Genomic DNA, 23,788 nt, shown 5'->3' on the forward strand with positions numbered 1-23,788 from the left:
CAGCACACCCATCACCATGGTGTGAAGGTAAAGTACTCCTGCACCTGGGCCACTGAGACTCAGAACACGCTGCTGTGGGTGCTGTGCACCTGGCACTCTGGAGCACAGAGAGAACAGGGAGTGTGAGCTGGCATCTGACAGGCACCTGCCAGGGTGCAGACCTCCAGTAGCCAGCACTCCCAAGTTGACTCTGGCCAGACCCTGGCATATGGGTGGCTGTCATCCCCACCCATATCAGGCTGCTGTCCTCTGACTCTTCCTATAGTTGCACAGCCCCTGTTGCTGCATCCAGCCCTCTTTCTGTAGTCCTGCAGGCACCTTTGTGGCCCTAGGGTACACACATGCTGAGCATGTGCATACGCAGCTTGGCCCTACAGCAGATGCTGGCCTAGACCCATCCCATGATGAGGCTGGGTGCAAAATGGAGCTGTTGCAGCAGGGCTGAATGTATTCTTCTCCTTGTTGAGGCTGCATTATGGGTGGGTGGGGTTATCAAGCTGGCAGTAGAGCCAGAGAAATGGTAGGAAGATGACAGCTAAGATGATCCACATGACCACATCCATCCCTTCACCTTTAATCTGCAGGCATCTTTAGGTCTGAAATGAGTCTCTTGTAGGTGGCATATAGAGGGGTCCTGCTCTTTTATCCATTCTGTCACCTTATGTCTTTTGATTTGACCGTTTAGTCCATTTACATTCAGAGTAATTATTGATAGGTATGTACTGATCACCATTTTGTTACTTGTTTTATGGTGTTTTTGTAGTTCTATTCTTTTCTTCTCTTGCCCTTTTCTCTGATGGTTTGCTGGATTTCTTTAGTGATATACACTGATTCCTTTTTCTTTATTTTTTACATATCTATGACTGGTTTTTGATTTATGATTACCATTATGTTTATATATAACATGAATATGGCAATCTACATTAAGTTCATCGTCCCTTAAGTTTGAACCCATTCTCTACTCCTCTCCCCTCCACGTTTTAGGTATATGGTGTCATACCTTACTTACACCCTTTTATTTTGTGAGTCCCTTAACTGATTTTTATAGATACACTTAATTTTACTGCTTTTGTGCTTCCTACTTTTCTCATTCCTACTTATAGTCTTTCCACTCAAAAAGTCTCTAACATTTCTTGTAGGGCTGCTTTAATTGTCAAGAGTTCCTGCAACTTTAGTTTGGGAAACCCTTTATCCCTCCTTCTATTCTGAATGGTAGCATTGTTGGATTGAGTAGTCTTGGCTGTAGGTTTTTTTCTTCCAGCACTTTGAGTCTATCGTGCCGCTCTCTTTTTGGCCTGCAAAGTTTCTGCTAAAAAAAGCAACTGATAGGCTTATGGGGTTTCCCTTGTATGTAACTATTTTCTTTTCTTGTTATGTTTTTAAAGTTCTCTCGTTATCACTACTTTTTGCCATTTTAATTGTGTGAGGTTTTTTTGTTTTTTTTTTTGTTGTTTTGGTTTTTTTTTAAAGATTTTATTTATTTATTTGACCGACAGAGATCACAAGTAGGCAGGGAGACAGGCAGAGAGAGAGGAGGAAGCAGGCTCTCCACAGAGCAGAGAGCCCAGCACGGGGCTTGATCCCAGGACCCTGGGATCACGACCTGAGACGAAAGCAGAGGCCTTTACCCACTGAGCCACCCAGGTGCCCCTAATTGTGTGTTTTGGTGTAGATCTCCTTGGATTGATTTTCTTGGAGACTTTCATCGCCTCTTAGATCTGGATTTCTCTTTCCCCAGATTCATGAAATTTTCAGCTATTATTTCTTCTGATAGATTTTGTGCCCCCCTTTCTCTCTCTTTTCCTTTTGGATCCCTATAATGCAAACCTTATTATGATTGATAGTGTCACTGAATTGTTTAGGTCTATTTTCAGTTTTTATTATTATTTTTCTCTCTCCTGTTCAGGTTGATTTCTTTCCATTATTCTATCCTCCAGGTCACTGATTTATTCTTCTGCTTCCTATAGTCTACTATTTATTCCCTCTAGTGTATTTTTAATTTCAGTTACTGAGTTCTTCAACTCTTTCTTTTTTTATGTTTTCTACCTCTTTATTAAGGCTCTCACTGAGGTCATCCACTCTTTTGTGGGTATCTTCATGACCATTACTTTAAATTCTCTTTCAGGCATATTGCTTATCTTGGTTTTGTTAAGCTCTTCTGTTGTGATTTTGTCCTATTCTTTAATTTGGGACATATTCCTCTGTCTCCTCATTTTGTCTAATGCTGTGTCTGTTCCTATGTGTTAGGAAAGTCAGCCGTGTGTCTGCTCTTGAAAGTAGTGGCCTTATGAAAATTAGTAAATAAATCTTCCTTTATAACCCAGACATTTTTTTTCTTTTTTTTTTAATTTAAATTTTAGTTAGTTAACATACAGTGCAATATTGGCTTCTGGAGTAGAATTCAGTGATTCATCACTTACATACAACAACCAGTGCTCATCACAACAAATGCCCTCTTTAATACCCATCAATCATCTAGCCCATTCCCCCACCCACCTCCCTCCTTCAACCCTCAGTTTGTTCTTTATTGTTAACAGTTTCTTATGGTTTGTTTCCTTCTCTCCTTTTTTACCCTTTCCCATATGTTTTTAGGTTTTCTTTCTTAAATTCCACATATGAGTGAGATCATATGGTATTTATTTTTGTCGGACTGACTTATTTCACTTAGTATAATACACTCTAGCTCATCCATATTTTTGCAAATGGCAAGATTTCAGGGTTTTTTTTTTTAACATTTTATTTATTTATTTGACAGAGAGAGATACAGCGAGAGAGGAAACACAAGCAGGGCGAGTGGGAGAGGGAGAAGCAGGCTTCCCGCCGAGCAGGAAGCCCGATGTGGGGCTCGATTTCAGGACTCAGGGGTTTTTTTTTGTGGCTGAGCAATATATATATATATATATATATATATATATATATATATATATCACATCTTCTTTATCCATTCATCAGTCAGTGGACATTTGTGCTCTCTCCATAGCTTAGCTACTATTGATAATGCTGTTATAAATATAAGGGTGCATATACCCCTTGAATCTATATTTTTGTATTCTTTGGGTAAATACCTAATAGTGCAATTGCCTGATCATAGAGTAGTTCTATTTTTAACTTTTTGGGGAACCTCCAAACTGTTCTACAGAGTGGCTGCACCAGTTTGCACTCCCACTAATGGTACAAGAGAGTTCCCCTTCTCTGAATACTCACCAACACCTGTTATCTCTTGTGTTGTTAATTTTAGCCATTCTGACAGGTGTGAGGTGGTATCTTGTTGTAGTTTTGAATTGTATTTCCCTGATGATGAGTGATGTTGAACATCTTTTCAAATGTCTGTTAGCCATCTGGATATCTTCTTTGGAAAAGTGTCTATTCATGTCTTCTGCCCATTTCTTTTCCTTTCTTTAAAAAAAAAAAAGATTTTATTTATTTATTTGACAGACAGAGATCACATGTTGGCAGAGAGGCAGAAGCAGGCTCTCTGCAGAGAGCCCGATGCAGGACTCGATCCCAGGACCCTGAGATCATGACCTGAGCTGAAGGCAGAGGCTTAACCCACTGAGCCACCCAGGTGCCCCTCTGCCCATTTCTTAACTGTGTTTTTGTTCTTTGGGTGTTGAGTTTGATAAGTTCTTTATAGATTCTGCATACTAACCTTTTATCAGATATGTCATTTTCAAATCTCTTCTCTCATTCAGTAGGCTGTCTTTTAGTTTTTGTTGATTGTTGCCTTTGCTTGTTTTATCTTGATGAAGTCCCAGTAGTTCATGTCTGGCTCCCTTGGCTCCAGTGATGTGTCTAGTAAGAAGTTGCTATGGACAATGTCAAGGAGGTTGCTGCCTGTATTCTCTTCTAGGGTTTTGATAGTTTCCTGTCTCACATTTAGGTCTTTCATCCATTTTGAATTTATTTTTGTGTATGGTGTAAGAAAGTGGTCCAGTTTCTTTCTTCTGTATGTTGCTGTCCAGTTTTCCCAACACTATTTGTTGAAGATACCTTTTTTCCAGTGGATATTCTTTCCTGCTTTGTCAAAGATTAGTTGGCCACAGAGTTGTGGGTCCATTTATGGGTTCTCTATTCTATTCCATTGATCTATGTGTCTGTTTTTGTGCCAGTACCATACTGTCTTGATGACTATATCTTTGTAATATAACTTGAAATCTGGAATCATGATGCCTCCAATTTTGTTTTTCTTTTTCAGAACTGCTTTGGCTATTCGGGGTCCTTTGTGGCTCACAAAATTAAGAGAAATAAATTTTCTTTTATTTAGGTGCCTCTTATAATTTTTATTGAGGGGGTAAAAATATCTTAGTTTCTTACCTGATTTTATTCTTTTGGCTCTACCTGATAATGCAGAAATTACCTATTGTATGAATCCCATATAAATTTTAGGATTGTTTGTTTTACTTCTGTAAAAAATGCTGGTGGTATTTTGACGGGGATTGAATTAAATGCATAGATTGCTTTGGGTAATATAGACATTTTAGCAATATCTGTTTTTCTAAGCCACAAGCATGGAATGCTTTTCCATTTCTTTGTGTCATCTTCAATTTCTTTCATAAGTGTTCTGTAGTTTTCAGAGTATAGATCTTTTACTACTTTAGTTAAGTATTTACCTCTTTAGTTAGGTATTCCCAGGTTTCTTATTGTTTTGTGTACAATTGTAAATGGGATCGAGTCCTTGATTTCATTTTCTGCTGCTTCATTATTGGTATATAGAAATGCAAAAGATTTCTGTACCTTGATTTTATATCCTGCAAATTTGCTGAATTCATGTATTAGTTCCAATAATTTTTTGGTGGAATTCTTTGGGTTTTCTACATAGAATATCATGTCATCTGCAAATAGTGAAAGTTTGATTTCTTCCTTGCCAATTTGGATGCCCAGGTGTTTTTCACACTGTTACTTCAACACTGTATCTTTGAGAGGCTATTTGTTATGCAGTCTCTTTAAGGATGGGGTTCAGTTTTCCATTTCTCTTGCAGAACCTATCCCAATGATTTTTAAAGTTCCAAGTACTAAGCCCAATTGTAAGAACTCGTGAAGCCAGGCCCCTCTGGTTTTCAAAGCCAAATGTTATGGGGATTTATGTTTCCCACACAGGTTCCTCATGCCTGGGGTGCTTAGTGTGAGGGTCTGTTTCCCTCATCTCTATGTTTCTCACTACTGTGGACAATCCTATGTGTCCATTTAGGTCCCAACAACGTCTTTGCCCTTCCTAAATTCTTCCATGTGGTCTTTTCTCTACTTCTATTTATGTAAAGTCAGTTCTGCCAGTCTGTGTGCTGTTTTCTGGTTTATTTACATTGATGTATTGTTATCCAGTTGTATCCATGGGATGAGGTTAGCTTAGGGTCCTCCTATTCCTCCATCTCCCCTAGAAGTCTGTACCATATCTACTTTATCCATTCATCTCTCGATGGGCACTTGGGTTGCTTCTATGTCATGACCTTTGTGAATAATGCTGCAATAAACATAGGGGTGCATATATCTTTTTGAATTGGTGTTTTTGTTTTGTTTGGGTAAATGTCCAGTAGTAGAACTACTGGATTATATGGTAATTCTATTTTTGATTTTTTGAGGCGTGTCCGTACTGTTTCACATAGTGATTGCACAAATTTGCATTCCCACGAACAGTGCATAAGGATTCTTTTTTCTCCTTTTCATCCCTAACCCTTATTATTGTTTGTTTCTGAGTTTAGTCATTCTTACAGGTATGAGGTGATATCTCATTGTGCTTTTGATTTACATTTCCCTGATGATGAGTGATGCTGAGCATCTGATTTTGTGTCTGTTGGCTATCTATATGTCTTCTTTGAAGAAATGTCTATTCATGTCTCTTGCCCATTTTTAAGATTCTCATTATTATTATTTTTGGTGTTGAGTTGTATAAGTTCCTTATATATTTTGGATCATAATCACTTACTGGATATATCACTTAAAATTTCCTTTCCTATTCAGTAGGTTGCCTTATTGTTTTATTGATGGTTTCCCTCCTTAAGTTTTAAATTTTTACATTGATTCTTTTTCTTTTGGATTCCTTTTTCAAATTGTCTTCCACATTTCTGGGGGTGGGAGGAAGAACTTCCTACTATATTGTTCCGGTCCTGAGTGCTTCATTTTTTTTAAAGGTACTTGGAGGAGTTTTCATTTTAAAACATAACTATACATGAAATGTATTGATCGTGTAGAGGCCATTCTCTAAGTCTGTATCCTATCCAAGCCTCTCAAACCACAGTAATTTCTACTGTCTGCAGGCTCTCATGAAGATTCATAAACAACTGTAGAAAAATACAGTTTGAAACATTGTTTAAGTAAAATGTATCTCTGTACAGAGGATTTTGACACCAAACTAGGAATGCTTTTGTTCCTGCATAAGGATAGTTGGCTGTGGCGAAAATAAGTTTCCTTGCTGTAAAACAAAGAAGTGTCTTAGAGCTTTTAGTGATTTTGAGAATGTGAGTCCCTGTGTGAGTCTGCTTAGGCTGCCATAATGAAACACAGACTGAGTGGCTTAAATGCATAAATTTATTTTCTCACAGTTCTGGAAGCTGCAAGTCCACAATCTAGGTGTTGGCAAGTTTGGCTTCCCCTGAGGCCTCTCCTTGGCTTGCAAATGATGCCTCTCCTGTTGTGTCCTCACATGGTCTTTCTTCTGTGCATGTGCATCCCTGGTGGGTTTGTGTATGTCCAAATTTTCTCTTTTTATAGGGACACAAATCAGATTGAATTTGGCCCCACCCAACAGTCTCATTTTACCTTAATCACCTCTTTCAGAGGCCATGTCTCCAAAGATAGTCACATTGTGAAGTATTGGGGTTTAGGGTTTTGACATATGAACGAGAAGGCACATATTCAACTGTAATAGTCTCTTTTAACTTTATATACTGGCATCCCTGTAGGATTCTGAACTGGAAGCTGAACAGAAGCTCAGGACATAAGAATAGACATGAGAGGCTGACCTCAACTTGCTGGGTGCGGGGACATGGTGTTAGCAGAGGAGAGGTGCTCACTCTGGGCTTTACATCTTCCCATACATTTCCATAACTCCCTGTGAGATTTCCTCCCACCAGTGGGGAGAAAAGTGGTTGTGACAAGTGTCCCCTCCTCCTGTCATCTAATTGAAAACTCTAACTACACTCCTACCCAATGTGGGCTATATGCCTCGCTGATTGGTCTCAGAGCTGAGGAAACAGGTTCAATGACATTTCAGCGCAGACCTAATTCTGATACAAGTTGAGTACATTCTTGCTATTTGTGATAATGGGCTCTGTGATAAAGAATAGGAAGGCTCTTACCACCTCTGTCTTATCTCTCCAGCACTAAGTCCTGTTTCATAGGGTAAGTTTAATAGGGCATATTGGTTATAGCAGTTAACCTATCCTGGCTCACAAACACCAAATCTTGGTGACTTCAAACTATCAGAGTTCATCTCTGTTTTATGTCCAAGTCCAAGGTAGGCTAGGCTACAGAGCAAGCCACTATTCTTCAAAGTCATTCAAGAACCCAGGTTTCTTCCCTTCTTGTGGTGCCACAGTCCTCTATATGTGGCCAGCAAGTTTTCTATAGATGTGGAAAAGGAAGTCATAGACCATAAAAGTGAAAATGTTGTATGGGCAAGGCCTGGAAACACTTCTGCCCATAATCCAGTGGCCAGGATTCAGTCACATAGTCCCAAACTAACTGCCAGAATGCTGGGAAATGATTGTCGTGAGTTTCCCAGAATTTTTCATTACTTTCCTGAACACACATCCATTGTCTAAACTTCTGTCACTTTGCACACAGTTTCAGCATAGGGCTTTGTTGTTAGGAAGGACTATTGAAACAATTCAATATTTACACAGCAGTTGGTTTTCTCAGCTTACCCTTGGCTACTCCAACTCCTAAAGAAAGATAACCATGCTATTATAGAAGAACTAAGCATCGACAGGCCATTAGAGCAGTATTGCTGGTCCTTGAGATGTTAGCCTGCGTGGCTCTTTCTTGCCTTGTTCAAATGTGTTTCACCATTGAAAGTAGTTTAAATGTTATAGCTGTCAGGAAGAGCATCCTTCCTTTTTCCTTAGCCACTCTAGGAATCCAGGTCTTTGTCTTATGCTGTTCTTTAGGGCATCTTAGATAAGGCTAAGGCTCCCCACTGGAATGTCACAAAGATTCTGGTACTTTCCTTGATTCTTGTGGGAAGTTGTTCTAGGATTCTTTTTTTTTTTTTAAGATTTTATTTATTTATTTGACAGAGAGATCTCAAGTAGGCAGAGAGGCAGGCAGAGAGAGAGGGAAGCAGGCTCCCCACTGAGCAGAGAGCCCGATGTGGGGCTCGATCCCAGGACAAGAGAGGGAAGCAGGCTCCCCACTGAGCAGAGAGCCCAATGCGGGGCTCGATCCCAGGACACTGAGATCATGACCTGAGCCAAAGGCAGAGGCTTAACCCACTGAGCCACCCAGGCGCCCCTGTTCTAGTATTCTTAATCTGTTATGATGCTCATTAACCTAACCCTTCAACCTCTATGTTTTTAAAAAAGATTTATTTATTTATTTGAGGGAGAGAGAGCACGAGTGACCATGCAAGTGGGGTGAGGGGCAAAAGGAGAGGGAGAGAGAGAATCTCAAACCAACTCCCCACTGAATGCAGAGCTGGATGCAGGGCTTGATCCCAGAACGCTGAGATCATGACTTGAGCTGAAATCAAGAGTTGGCCACCTCTCAGGTCATGATGCTGGGATCGAGCCCCGCATCGGGCTCTCTGCTCCGCAGGGAGTCTGCTTCCTCCTCTCTCTCTCTGCCTGCCTCTCTGCCTACTTGTGATCTCCGTGTGTCAAATAAATAAATAAAATCTTAAAAAAAAAAAAAAAAAGAGTTGGCCACCTAACTGATGGACCCACCCAGGTGCCCCAACCTTTGTGTTTTTAAATGACAACCTTAGACTCATTTTGTGAATTCCCCAGAATTTTTCTTGAATTTTCTTTTTTTTCTGTTTCCTAAACTATTATGTACACAGCAGGTCAGGTAACCTTTCTTAATTTGGGTGCACGATTTTTTCCCCCTGAATGTTATTCTAAATTTAGGAGGAGCCAGCAATGTGCTATTGACTCCCTGCAGTCTCGTCTGGATTCTGAAACTAGAAGCAGAATTGAGGCGACCCGGCTGAAGAAGAATGTGGAAGGGGACCTCAGTGAGATGGAACTTCAGCTTAGCTGTGCCAACCGGCAGGTGTCAGAAACAACCAAATCCCTGGGCCAGCTTCAGACCCAGATCAAGGTATATGTCCTATGGGGGCAGGGAATAAACAAACCGAGAGACCGATTGTGTTGAGCAATGACAGTAAGGGCAACAAATCTAATCCTTCAAGAGAGCAGGAACATACTTAAATTTAAACCGGTGGAGCTTTGCTCAGAGCAGACATGCAGGTGCATAGCCCATTGAACTCAGAGCGATCTGTGCCCCAAGCCTGTGTTTTTCTCTCACAGGACCTTCGGGTGCAGCTAGATGACAGCATGCTCCTGAACAGTGAGCTGAAGGAGCAGGTGGCTATGGCCGAGAAGCACAACTCTCTTCTCCACTCTGAGCTAGAGGAACTGAGGTCCTTGTACACGCAGACAGAACGGGGACGCAGGCTGTCAGAGGAAGAGCTCCTACAGGCCACAGAGAGAATCAATCTTTTCCATACCCAGGTGAGGCCCATAAATTCTCCCCATTAGCTGCATCAGCGGTGTGAAGGCCATTGTTTCCACCTACTGTTCAGCCTTGGACCACACCTAGTTGCCATGTCAGGCCTTGGGTATGGCATATGAGGCATAGGTTAAGTCTTTGGCAGCAAAGCAGTGGGCACACTCTTCATTTCTTCCCGGATGTATTACTTTCCTGGAGCTGTTACAACTCAGAACCAAAAACTGGGTGGTTTAAAACAGCAGAAATTGATTCTTCCACAGTATTGAAGACTAGATGACTAAACTAAGGTGTCGACTGGGCCACGCTCCTTCTGAATCTTGTAGGTCAATCCTTCCTTGCCTTTTTCTAGCTTCTGGTGGTTTGTTGGCAGTCTTTGGTGCTCCTTAACTTATAGCTGCGTCATTTCAGTCCTCTGCCTTCACGTGGCATCCTCTCCGTGTCTTAACACCATTTTCCCTCTGTTCATCTTTGTGTCTAAATTTCCCTTTTTTATAAGACATCAGTTGTATTGGATTTAGACAGCTCCTAATGATCTCATTTTTAACTTGATCACCTCTGTAAAGACTCTATTTCCAAATAAGGTCACATTCGGAGATCTGGGGTTAGGACTTTAGCATCTCTTTTGGAGAGCATACAATATAACCTATAATATTAAGTCCAAAAGCATGGACTCTCAGAGCACTGATAGCCAGGATTCTGGAGAGACATGAACATTCCCAAGTATCAGAACCACTTTTCTGCTTCTCCTGTTCCCTTCAAGCCCCATGCTCTCCCAGCATCCCAGGATTTTTCTTTTTTTTTTTTTTTTTTAATGTTCCTGCCTCAGAGCCAGGAGATTTCTAATAATTCTAAGTGGCTGCTGACAGATTTGATGAGCTGTCAGGACTCTGGTATCTCATGGAAGGTTATATAAGTGACACAAAGCAAGAATTCTGAAATCGTTTGCCATTCTCATAGAACCAGGAGGAACCCTCGTGTATAGTAAATGGATCAGTCAACATTTCCAGGGCACCCACCGTAACCAGAGCAGATATACAGTATCCATGCAGCATGTCTCTATCGTCCTAAAAAAGTGAAGACCTAAGCGAGGAACTTCAACCCACTGCTGGTGTGTAGTGTCAGAGCAAGCCCATCCCTACAGAAAGCCTCCTCTGCCAGTCCTAGACCTAGCTAGATACACAATATGCCTAATTGCAGCTGGAAACCAAAGACAGAAGCATGGGGGAGGAGGAGATTTGGGTTATTGAGGGAAATGGCTATACTCACTCGAACATGGTGAGGCGGAGGTAGGAGAGATCAGAGAAATGATGTTAAGAGGCAGGGAGAGCCAGGTCCCCAGGAACCTTGAGTCTGAGGCTGAGGCAGCTTGAATCCTGTCTTGTAGTTAATGGGGATCCATTGAGGAATTTCCAATAGCTAAGAGTGAAATGATCAGATTTTCATTTTAGGAAGTTCAGTCTGGTGAGGGCCGTGAAGGGTGGATTAGGCAGAGCTGCCATACCTGGAGTATTTAGCAACGTCTGTAGGATCATTTTGGTTGCCACAGTGACTGGAGAGTGCCGCTGACGTTAACCGGGCAGAGTTCAGAGATCCTAATACTTATGCTAGGTGCAGGATAATCCTACCTCACAAAGAACTGGCCCTCCCAGAATGCCAGTTGTGCCCCCTCCTAGAAATACCGGGAAAAAGGAAGGATCAGCCAAAGATATACCAGCTAGAAAGCATTGCAATTAGTTTGTGCCTACAGTTTGATTTTTGTGTCCATCAAAACACTGTGCATGGCACAACCTTCTTTAGATACCATGTGGTACGGAACAAATAGGCTGTGTGTTCTGCATAATTCCTGGCAGGCTAACTCACTTCAACATTTTCTTTCTCTCTCAGGAAAGCTTCTCTAAATACAATGAGCAGGATTCTTATAAAGTCGGATATTGAATTTTTAAAAAGTAATCATCTATCTGTAGTACTTAATAGCTATCGGTAATAAATCATTTTCCATGCCTATTATAACTGATAATGCACCAGTGGGTCCCAATATGATGAAAAAACACTAGCCTAGAGAGAACTGAGCACATCAACCAGAGAAAAAGCAGACACAGGGAGGAGGAGATGAGTTTGAAAAAACAAAAAGAAAATTAGGCCGTGGAAACCTGATCTCTAGGTTAGAGTTTCTGACACTTTGCTGTATAACAGAAACTACACAAAAATTCAAATTCTCAGGTCTCATTTCAGACCTACTGAATGAAAATCTCTACAGTGGGACCCAGGAATCAAATGAATACTCAGGTGGTGCTGCTGGTCCCTTTGACCAGCAAATCTAGGTGATACTACCTTGTCGAGACCAGCATATCTAGGTGATACTACATTGCTCACAAGGACCTCTCCCCAACATTAATCATGTGGGGGCACCTTGCAGTTAATAGAATGCTGTCAATCTTTTGATGACATAATGAACCTTTAATGGAACCTTCTTAGTCCCTTCTGCATTCCCAGACCTCTAAACCTAGAATAAACATACAAGGCCAAACTTATCCTTGACTGACTACATGTTTTCTTTTTAAAACCCAAGCTGTGACCGTCTATATTGCCCTCTTGCACAATATCTCCTAAACCCCTTCCTCCCCAAAAGAACCAGTTAGAGTCATTCAACTTGAAAACATTTTGGCAATTATCTCTCTAGCAGATTTTAAATGATTCCATGTATAAACAAGTCAGCATTTGTATGTATACCTTCCTTTACAAAGAAAGAGTTTCTATGGAGTTACGTACAGTGAGCAACCAGAAAATACCCAGTAAAACACAGTTATCCTCAACACCACCACCACCGCTACCAGGGAAAATCTTGGGTTGGGGAGCACAGAACCTAGCTCTCTGGGAGGACAGAGCATGGTGGCCTTGATGAAGATGCTTCATGCCATTGAGGAAGCAGGGCAGAGCCTGTGAGGCTGGAATATCTTTCTATTTCCAAGGTACAATCTGCTTTCTGAGAGAGGTACTCGCTAGAGAAAAGTGAAAGGACAATGAAGAAAAATCAAAAATAGGAACCTGTGCTTTTTATATTACATTCTCTGTGCTAAGGTTTCACACCCTCAGAAAAGCTGTGCTTCAAACATGGGCCAAATAGCAGCAAAGGGAGCCTCAGCCTCTAGTGTCATAACCCAGGAAAGAAAGAATTAGGGCAGTATCAGCCACAGAACACCAAGTATCCACTCCCCACCCCCCACCCACCCCCCCCACCCCCCCCACCCCCCCGCCCTGTGGTGGAGGCTTCCAAAGGGCTAGGGGATGAGGCTCATCTGAGCTACTCCTCCCGCCTCCTCACTGCAAAGTCAGATAGAAAGGGAAGCAGATAAAGAGGAAGTAGGGTTTTTGTTTTTGTTTTTGTTTTTCCTGGAGCAGCATACTGGAAACTGATTTTTTTTTTTTTTAAAGATTTTATTTATGCAACACACAGAGAGAGATCACAAGTAGGCAGAGAAGCAGGCAGAGAGAGAGGGGGAAGCAGGCTCCTTGCTGAGCAGAGAGCCCGATGCGGGGCTCGATCCCAGGACCCTGATATCATGACCTGAGCCAAAGGCAGAGGTTTAACCCACTGAGCCACCCGGGCACCCCTGGAAACTGACTTTTATTCCTCAACCTCCTGCTCCCCAAATATCTGCCGCAGACCCCGACTTGTGCTCTGGAACACTTGTTTCTACCACATCAAAAAACAAAAGGCAGAAAACCATATTCCTCAACAAGTTGAAAACCGAACATACGTTTGGGGTTTGTAGCTTATCTGGATCCATTTCTACTTGCTTACTCAGACAAACTATCTCTTTGATATCGAGCCTCTAATGATTGAAATATCTTCCATTCAAATACGCCTTTGCTGGCACAGGGGAGTTTTCTAGTGTGGCTTCCCGGGGTTGGAAGTACTGGTACGCTGACTAGCCACTTAGAACGGAACTTGCTCCTGGCCAGAGCCCATTCCTGTTGCATGTCCACCACCGACCAGCTGGCTTTTGCCTCGCTGGTCTCAACTTGCCTAATGAGAGTGCTGCTTTGCTTTAGACCACTAGCCTCCTCAGCCAGAAGAAGAAACTGGAGGTTGATGTTGCCAGGATGCAGAAAGAAGCCGAAGAGGCAGTGCAGAGGTGTCAAAATGCAGAAGAGAAGGTCAAGAAGGCAGCCACTGAGGTGGGTCCATTGACTGCTTCCTCACTCCCGTCTTCCAGAGTTGACCGGAGCAGTAGCCAAGGGGCAGAAGCAGATCTGCAGCCAAAAAGAATTCGATTGATTCTCCATACAGCCAGGAGCAGATTAGCTGACCCCTCTGCCTCTCTGTTCCCATTTTGAAAAATTAGGCCAATTAGCTCCTCCCTTCCAACCTACTCAGACCATAAAAAGGAGCAGTTGAATTGCTATAAGCAAAACCTCATGAAAGCAAGAGGGGTTTTTGTGTGTGTGTGTTTTTAAAAAGCTAAGCCACTTTCCACTTGTGAATCAATACATCTAGAGTCTAGAAACAATTCTTCCTGTATGTCCCTACAAATAGCTATTTTCTTAGTGTCTGTAATGGTTTGATGATGATGATCTGGAAAGAAAGCTTATTTCACTTATCTCTTCCAACCCATACTATTGTTTGAGTAGCACCATCAGGTTGGTAAAGAAGGGTTCCAGGGCTGGTGTACCTTCTTTATTTGAAAGTTTAAAATTGTGGATGGGGGTGCTTTTCCTAAGTGGCACTAACCTCAGCATTGGCAGCCAGCTCTGAAGCTTTGTGGGAACTGAAGAAAGGCCACGGCTGGGCACCCCCGTGGGCAGATGCAGCACTTCTCTCAAAGGGCATAGCAAGCAGAAGGTAACACTCGGCATAAAAATTAGCAGAGAGAGATGGAGGATCTTGCAGGTCCCAGGCTTGTTGAGCAGAGTGTGCCCTTAACTGCAGCCTCCACTCACTCTCTCCCCATCAAGCGACTCTGTGTAGTCCATCAACGCCCGACTATGTGTAGCAGCCCTGATTGTGCTATGTGAATGGAAGCTGGTCCTCTTGATGAAACGGGTATGGGAACTGGGGAGACAAGACATTTAATTAGATTTTATATTAGTCATTTTAAAATTCAAAAGAGGGGAAGAGCTTGTGTCTATATTCGCCCGAGTTATTTGGCAGTTGAGGAGCTAAACAAAACCTTTGCACCAAGCCCCTGGATACCAGGTCACTGCAGAATCCAGCCCTCTCTAAGAATAGAGAAGCATGCCTATCACCCAGCCATTTTGTATCAAGGCAGGCATTTCATGATGGAAAAGAGGTGTGTGAAAGCTTGGAAATGTTTGATGGCCAAGAGGAAAATAATATGCTTAACATTTATGATATTCCACATAGAGAGAATGGGATAAAAAGAGTGTCTACTCCAGCTTGGGAAATGTATGCAGTCATGCATTGTGAAGACTAGCTGCTCTCGCGTGCCTTTATAAGTTTCTTGACAATGTTGAAAAATGAACCTCACTACCTCTTCCCCCACCTTCCAGTTTTCTAATAGTTCAGCTCTGAGTCCCAACCCCACATAGCAGAACCCAGAGTTGCCTCCATAATTCATTCTTTGCCCTCACCATCTGCATAGACGTCTCACACTTAAATTATACAGATGGTTGGTAACCTGATAGACAGAGAAGCTTTGGCTGGGAGGACAGTGTTCTTACATTAAATGCACTGAGAGATTCATGAACCAGTTCTTAATAATTTTGTCGAGACATCAAGCCCTTGTACACATAGCCAAAGCCAAGAGCAGGCTTCACAAACAAGAATTAACCTTCTTTGTGCCAGATTATTGGCACTGAGAGCATCTGTAGCTGCCAAATTCCTGAAGCCTAAACTTGTTTGCTGTTGTGAATCACAGAATTGTAAAAGTGAGATGTGAAAGATTTTCATAGGCATCTTTCCATACTTGTCTTGGTATAAGATATTACAGGACACGTCCCGGGCTTTCGTCCGCTCAGAGCTATTGTTCCGGTTGGTCAGCTTTCTTTGTGTTGTGTAATGTTCATGCAGTGCTTCATCTCTAGATAGATTCTGCTACTCCTCACCCCAGGATCTCTGGTAACTGATGTCATCTTGATTGCCATATCATTGACAAACGTGAGGGTGACCCAAGTTAGGGACAGAAGGGTGGGAGGAGATTATTACAAAGAGGAAGACATGACATCTGGTCAAATCATGACCTGAAGATTGTGGGTGGAAATGAGAAGGTCACTTCTTCTCCATCTTATCCCAGCTCCTTTCTTTCCGTTTTAGGCAGCAAACGTATCAGAAGAACTGAAGAAGGAGCAAGACACCAAGGCTCGCTTGGAGAGGATGAGAAAGAATATGGAGCAGACAATTAAAGACTTACAAAAAAAGCTGGATGAAGCTGAACAGACTGCCGTGACGGGGAACAGAAAGCAAATCCAGAAATTAGAATCTAGGGTAGGCATTTGCATAGGTCATGATGGGGTCATGACAACTCCCGATTCAAGTTCTTATCCTGGAATATTACGCTAAATGTTCCCTATTTCTCTAATCACTTCTGCTTTTTAGCACTTGTAGATCAGTGAGAGCATCAGATCTTATTCATTCTTGTTTGACTTTGGGTCATCAACCAAGACTTTTCTTGGACTGGATTAACTCTGCCTTCCCTCTTCCTGCTAAGTGAGAATGCATCTTCTCCCATTCAGCCACACCAAGTCCAGGCTCTCCACAGCTGGGGTTACCAGCTGGGTACCTCTGTGCAGTCTTGCTTTTGTGTCTTTGTTCCTGTTATTTCCTCTGCAGAGAAGGCACATATTTTATCTGCCAGGGAAAGTGAAAGGGAAACAACTAAATCAAGGATCAAGAAATGCTTGGTGAAGATATAGGAAGGGCAGACAACAATGACATTGCACCTGCCTTCAGGGAGCTTAACAACAAATAGAAAGATCTCTCTTGACTATTGAATCGATTTCAGTGACTATGTACAAGTTGGTGACAAATGCTAGGAGGAGAGGAAGAAAATGTCACTGGGACTTGCTGGTTCAGAAGGGCCCCTGACAAATACAGTATTGCTTTTGCACATTTATGGTATATCCATACAGTAGAATTCCAACGCACATCCATGGTACCTCCATATAATCATACTGATTAATTAGGAACGAGGAAGAGCTCTGTAGTAGGTTCCGGAGATCCCATCTAGTGGTACAATGATGATAAAAGGCACCATCAATAGGTAGTGTCACAAGCTTTTGTGCAAGAGCAGAGGAAATCTAGAAGATGGGTGCACATACACATTTTGCTTAGGTTTTCAAAAAGAAGGGGTAACAGGATTAGACAAAAACTAGTAAAAATAGCTACCCATAGGAGAAGAACACAGAGATGAAACTGAGACCTTCTGAATGAAACTTGTTCCATTGTTTTGATTGCAAAATCATATAAAACATTTACATGCTTCCTAATTTAAAAACAAGTTTAAATCAAAGAGCAGAATAAAACAAATCAATCCTTAAAATGTTAACACAAATGGAAACAAGTGAAGCTAACTGTGTATCAATTTGGGAAGCATCAAACCCACAGACGAATTATTCCCATTGACTTTTAAACATAGTGCTTTGTACAAGCCTCATGGGATACATCTAAGGACAAAAGAAAAAAAAATAACAAATGAAGGACTGTACTTGCAGTTTCAAATAATGATATCTTATCATTACTACTATGAGTAAGACTAATATAATTCTTTAACCAATAATTATTTAATCTTTATTGTATATGAACCAAGTTTTTTAGTATGAGAAAAAAACATAAAGGTATAAAATTAAAGAACGTAGAATATGTCTTTTTTCCCTAATAAAAAAATAATACAGGATTGATACTGGTATTTCCAATTCAAATTTAAGATTGCAGGATTTAATTTTGTTACAATTGCTCTTTCTCTACCATTAAGTCCTAGAACCAGTGTTAACTCAATAGCAATGAGCCCCTAATATTGGCTGATACTAAGGAATTATGATTAATTTTCTTAAAAACATAATCATAATACTGTTATCTGTTAGGATTACATAACGATATATTTACAGGTGAAATTATATGATGTCTAAGGTTTGATGTAATAGTGATTTTCCCAGAAGAGTTTTAATACACCTAAAAATACATGCAAGAAAACCTCATTTTAAAGGGGCTCTCATCGTCTCATGTCTCATCCAATAGAACTATGTATTAGTCTCCTATATGATGGGGGTTAGAAGATTATTTTAATGGGCTTCATCTATAAGGAGCTGGTACACCTGCTGACTTGCCCTCCCTGAGGAAGAGCAAGAACAGTGTGTCTGAAGTGGAGGGAGGGAAGCAGGGAGTAAGAGATGGGGTCAGACATTCCGGGCACATTCCTGCCTCGGGCATTGGACTGCAATTTTTAAAAGGATAGTCAGGGAGACCCTGTAGAGAAGGTGGCATTTGTGTCAAGAAGAAGACAGGGAAGAGAGCCACAGACATCGAGGGGAAGAGAAGGAGCAACCAGTACCCTTCCTCCCTCAAGTCTCTACCCCAATTTCCATTTTATTTCTCCAAACTCACCACTGAACATAATCTATATCCTGCTTTGTGTGTTCCCCCTCATTAAAATGTATGCTCATATAGGGGAGAGATTTTTTTTTGTTTGTTCTGTGCACGGCTGTATCTCTAGCCTTGGGGTCTGGTGTGTGGCTGGCATAAAATATTTGTTGAATGAAGGTTAACTTTGCTTATAGGACTCCGTCAGGCTGCAGGCAGGTTGTTAGTCTAGTAGAGCTTGCCCACACAACAGGGCTGCTGGGCGGCACGTGCCGCATCTGCCACAGAGCCTCAAGGTCAGATTTCAGAGAGTCAGAGCTGACCGTGGAGAAGGCAGCTTAAGACCACACAGTACAGTGGCTGGATCCTTTTTTTTTTTTTTTAATTTTATTTTTAAATTAAATTAAATTTTATTATTTTTTATTTATTATTATTTTTTTTATGGAAAGTGTCTGGATCCTCAAAGGGTGCTCTACGTAGGTTATTCTCTGTATACTCACCGATGTTCCTACACACACGTATGTGTATATTTTATGATCTAAAAGGAGAATTGTCACTTCTGCGTGGATGAGCCTCTCATAGCTTTCAGAGTTTAAACAGGCCTTTTATAAACCCACAGAGTTTAATCCACTCACTTTTGGTGAGCCAGTGCTCCCAGAGACAGGGCCCTGTTTAATCATGGCCAGAAGGAGAGTGAACGCATCTTTCTAGATGACGTTGCTCTATTGCAAAGGACCGTGCCGGTCGGCAAATATGATGTCACCCTGGCTTGCTGGCTGCCAGCCTGTGGTCTGAGGTCAGGGTTTCGTTGCAGGTTCACGAACTGGAAGGTGAACTGGAGGACGAAATCCGTCGCAGGGCAGAGGCCCAGAAGGAAGCCCGGAGGCTGGAGCGAAGCGTCAGAGAGCTGACCTATCAGGTACTCCTGGAAACTGTTGGGGTGCTGAAGAAACGTGCCCCTTCAAACCTGAAATGGCCTTCCGGGTCTCCTGCTGTTCTCTCTCCATCTTTGCCCTCCCTCAGCGGTAGACACTGACTGACAATCCCACGGCTTCTGTGCTATTCGGGGTTTGGGACTGTCCCTTTTCAGAGCTTACAGGGAGCAAAATGGGAGGGGCATGTCACAATTAGAAGCAAAAAGCTATTTATACGGTGCTGGTTTTGTCACACATAACGTCTGCAGCACTTGCAGAAAGATGCCTTCCTGTGAGAGGCTGAGTGAGAACAACGTGTAAATGAAGTGGCCGACAGAGAGTTGGGGCGGGGGGGTTCCTCAGCGGGCAGGTGACATGGGACCCTGGCTACCCCGGAGCAGGGGACATCCTCACCCCTAGTCTCTGGTGGCACAAACCCTCCAGGCCCCCCAAGGACTCTGTCTGGTGCCGGTGCCAGGTGGTGGAAACACAGCAACGGTTCACGACGGGCCTCCTGAGCTCTCAGCTTCTCTTCCTGTGGCCCAACGCTGGTCTCCAGCAGTAACAGAGAAGTGAGAAGGCTTCTTACCAGGAATTAAGGCATTTCTGAAGCCACACGATCATCCTTCCTTTCATTTTCATTTCCTAACCTGTCTTCCCTTCAAATGGAGGGGCCCGAAGAGTCCATGAGACCAGAGGCCCCTCGGGGGTCCTCGTGTCTTCCCCGCACAGAGTTGGGGTGTGTGTTCCGGTTGTCAAACATGGACGCCAGATGTCACTTTCTAGCCCTCTCCTGCTGCACGGTCTAGCTCGTGCTGGCGAAAAGGCACCTTCACTCCAGAGGCCACCCACTTTCACAGCACCTTTGGATCTGCCCGTCTTGCTTCTGGTCCCTGAGGCTGAGTTGCTGTTCAAGATGCCAACATCTTCCTCCCTCGCAGCAGGAAGGATACTGTAGATAAGAAAGCAGAGCACTTCAGAAGCCCCATCTTGGTCTAATTAAGATGAAATGAGCTACTTGCGCAGCTCGTCTTTGCCGAATAAGTGGTTCTTTTCTAAGACGAGTTAGTCTGGCGCTTCTCTAGACTGTGCTCCTTCTACCGGAACCACCCAGGAGTGAGCCCCTGATATGTGCGCCAAGGAGATAAACAGCTTGGGAGCAGGAGAGAGGTGGTCTCCGCCCTTCTTTTGAGGAGGGTGAGGAAGCCACGTGTGCGGCTTGTTAATAACGTCTGGGGTTTTCTTCTCTTTATTTTCCTACGAATTATTCAGACATTTTTTCTCCTGAAGACAAGTTCATTATAGAACAAAACACCAAGGCTATCCTTTCTTGGTTTTCATTGTCCCCAAGAATGCACTCTTGTTCTATTGTGTTTTCTCTTTGTTCTTCTCAGCAATAACCTTATTGTTCCCTCAGGTACTCGTGTGGAGGAATAGTTCTTCATTTCTTCCAAGTGTCTGCACAGTGCTTAGACTGTATCTACTCAATTGCGCAATGATTTTTCTGCTGTTAAATCAGATAACACCTAGTGAGCACCTGTTTCACACAAGATACTAAGCTAAGCGCTGTAACTTTAAAGAGACATTGGAGAGCCCTCCACATTCCTTGATATCAGAACCTGGTTTTGAAATATCCAAGATAGATGCCGACTGGATCCATTCTGTTCTTCTTTAACATCAAAGTAACCACCAGGACTATGAGGCGGGGTGTTTCATGATAGTGCTTCTCTGGTGCCAATTGAAAATGTCATTTCGAAAGGGGCCTAAATGTGGTTTTGCTTTCCGAGGAAAAATCCTCTGGGAATATCCTACTATATTAGAAAGGGAATCGAGTGTGATCCCAACCACTATAGTTGTATGGCCAGTCCCCATTGAGCATTCAGAAGCTCATCCGATTTTCTCTCTTCAGTACCCGTAATAATGTGCTGTAAAGCAGGACATAGGACTAGGAACTTAGAACCGTTATAGAAGGTACAGACAGTTTTTCAGCAACCCCCATCCACCTGCTCCATTTTATGTTCAACTGCTTTCTATATCCAAGGATCTATGTATAGATGTTATTTAATCCTTACAAATCTAATTACAGATATAGTATCTTCATTTTTAGAGATAAGGAAACAAAATATGATTTGGGGTAACTTCTCTGGGAACCAGGTGCCAGGATAGAGTTCTAGAAGTATAAGAGATTTATTGGACATAACACCTGGAAAGACAAAGGGGAGAGCAAGGAGGATCAGGCAGAGAAAGCCTTTAGGCCACAGTGCAAGTCTGACACCCATGAAAGGAAAGGGTGATGGAAGGAGGATGGTCCAGGAGAGGCAGATGGCCGCGCACCTCTGAGCAGTCTCTAGCACAAAGGTTGCCGGGAAAGGAGCCCCATGTTGGGCAGTGACAGCCAGATCCTCATAACTGCTGGCTGGGCCCAAGTGTTGGCTGGGGGATCCTTGGGGAGTGGTGATCTCAGTGTGAATGCTACAGCGACTCCCAAACGTGCGACAGCTGGAGGAGGTTTTCTGGTAAGTGCCCACCTCACAGCTTGAAGGGAAATTGAGCTGTGTGCAACTGTGCCTGCCACAGGACTGAGATGTGAACCTAAGCCTGACGAAGGCTTTGCCTTCTCAAGTGGGAGGAACACTGTTAACATCAGCAACCGCTTCTAGCCTTCTTCAGTTTTCTTCTCTGTGGCTTCCTTGACCACGCAGTAAATTTACTGGCCTCCGTAAATTGGATTTAAGTGATTAAACTGCTGTCGGTTTTAGAACTTCCTATAAACACGTAATTCTATGAATCTTCAAATTTCTTAAACCTGGGATGGAGAGCGACAGGCAGATGAAAAGAGAATAGATTTTATTAAAAAAATAGAGTTGTTTCATTTCCTTATATCTTAGTCTCTGCTTTAGTAAGCATAAAATTAGTAATGAATTATCTACTGTCAGATTGTACTTTAAGGTGGAGTGGGGAAGCATGCTAAGCGATACAAATGGCTTGGTTGAAGTTTTTTTCTTTACTCATGTATTTATTTATATTCAGATAAAATTGATACATAACATTGCATTAATGTTGGGTGTACAATATAATTTGATGTTTGTTTACATTGTGAAATGATTATCACAAGTTTAATTAACATCCATCACCACACATAATTACAAAATCTTTTTTTTCTTGAGATGAGAACTCTTAAGATTTACTCTCTTAGCAACTTTCAAATATACAACACTGTATTGTTAACTGGATTCACTATGCTCAACATTACATTTCCAGGACTTGTTCATCTTAAAACTGGGATTTTGTACCTCTTGACTACCTTGACCCATTTTTCCCACTCCTCTATCTCCCCACCATCAATCTGTTTTTTGTTTCTGAGTCTGGTTTTTTAGATTTTATGTGTAGGTAAGATCATATATTATTTGTCTTTCTCTGACTTATTTCACTTAGTGTAATGCCGTTAAGGATTGCAAATGGCAGGACTCCCTTCCTTTTTATGGCTGAATAATATTCCGCTCTGCGTGTATATACACATACCCCATTTCCTTTATTCATTCATTTGTTTTTTTGTTTGTTTTTTAAAGATTTTATTTATTTATTTGAGAGAGAGAGATCACAAGTAGGCAGAGGCAGACAGAGAGAGAAGGGGAAGCAGGCTCCCCTCTGAGCAGAGAGCCCGATGCAGGGCTCGATCCCAGGACCCTGAGATCATGACCTGAACCAAAGGCAAGCACTTAACCCACTGAGCCACCCAGGCACCCCTATTCATTCATTTGTTGATAGACACTTAAGTTGTTTCCATGTCTTGGCTATATAAATAATACTGTCATGAACATGGGGATGCAGATATCTTTTTAAGATAGTGATTGTTTCCTTCAGATAAATAACTAGAAGTAGGATTGCTGAATCATCTGGTAGTTCTATTTTCAATTTTTTGAGGAAACCTCCATACCATTTTCCACAATGGCTGCACCAGGTTGCATCCCCTTTTCTCATTTTCTCATCAACACTTGTTATTTCTTGTCTTTTTGATGACATCTCATTGTGAATTTGATTTGCATTTCCCTGATAGCTAGTGATGTTGAGCACCTTTTCATGTACCTATTGGCCATATATATATCTTCTTTGAAAAAAATGTCCATACACATCCTCTGTTCATTTTTTAGAACTCCAGTATAATTAATGTACAGTGTTATATTAGCTTCAGATACGCAAGATTGTATTTCAACAATTCTATACATTACTCAGTGCTCAGGGAGATAAGTGTACTCTTAATACCCTTTACCCATTTCACCCATCCCCCAAACATCTCCCATCTGGTAACTACCAGTTTGTTCTCTACATTTAAGAGTCTGCTTTCCGTTTGTCTCTTTTTTTTATTTGCTTGTTTGTTCTGTTTCTTAAATTTCATATATGAGTGAAACCATATGGTATCTGTCTCTCTCTGATTGACTTACTTTACCTAGCATTATACCCTTTAGATCTATCCATGTTGTAGCAAATGGCAATATTTCATTCTTCTTTAGAGCTGAATAACATTCTGTGCGTATATATACCGCCTCTTCATTCATTCATTCATCTTTTGATGGACACTCGTGTTGCTTCCATATTTTGCTTATTGAAAATAATGCTGCAGTAAACATCAGGGTGCATATATCTTTTTGAATTAGAGTTTTCATATCCTTTGGGT

The 23,788-nt window shown here is 42.0% G+C and overlaps 1 protein-coding gene across 1 annotated transcript in view; it reads left to right on the forward strand.

Annotated features, from left to right (window-relative positions):
* The window catches only part of MYH15 (myosin heavy chain 15), a 154,133-nt gene that overhangs the window by 117,708 nt on the left and 12,637 nt on the right, over nucleotides 1-23,788 (forward strand). Inside the window, 5 exon segments of the mRNA XM_046001581.1 lie at nucleotides 9,060-9,252; nucleotides 9,462-9,665; nucleotides 13,717-13,842; nucleotides 15,938-16,108; nucleotides 19,014-19,118. Of these exon segments, the coding sequence (XP_045857537.1) occupies nucleotides 9,060-9,252; nucleotides 9,462-9,665; nucleotides 13,717-13,842; nucleotides 15,938-16,108; nucleotides 19,014-19,118 (799 nt within the window).

Source organism: Meles meles, chromosome 4, assembly GCF_922984935.1.
Source record: "Meles meles chromosome 4, mMelMel3.1 paternal haplotype, whole genome shotgun sequence".
NCBI classification, from domain to species: Eukaryota; Metazoa; Chordata; class Mammalia; order Carnivora; family Mustelidae; genus Meles; species Meles meles.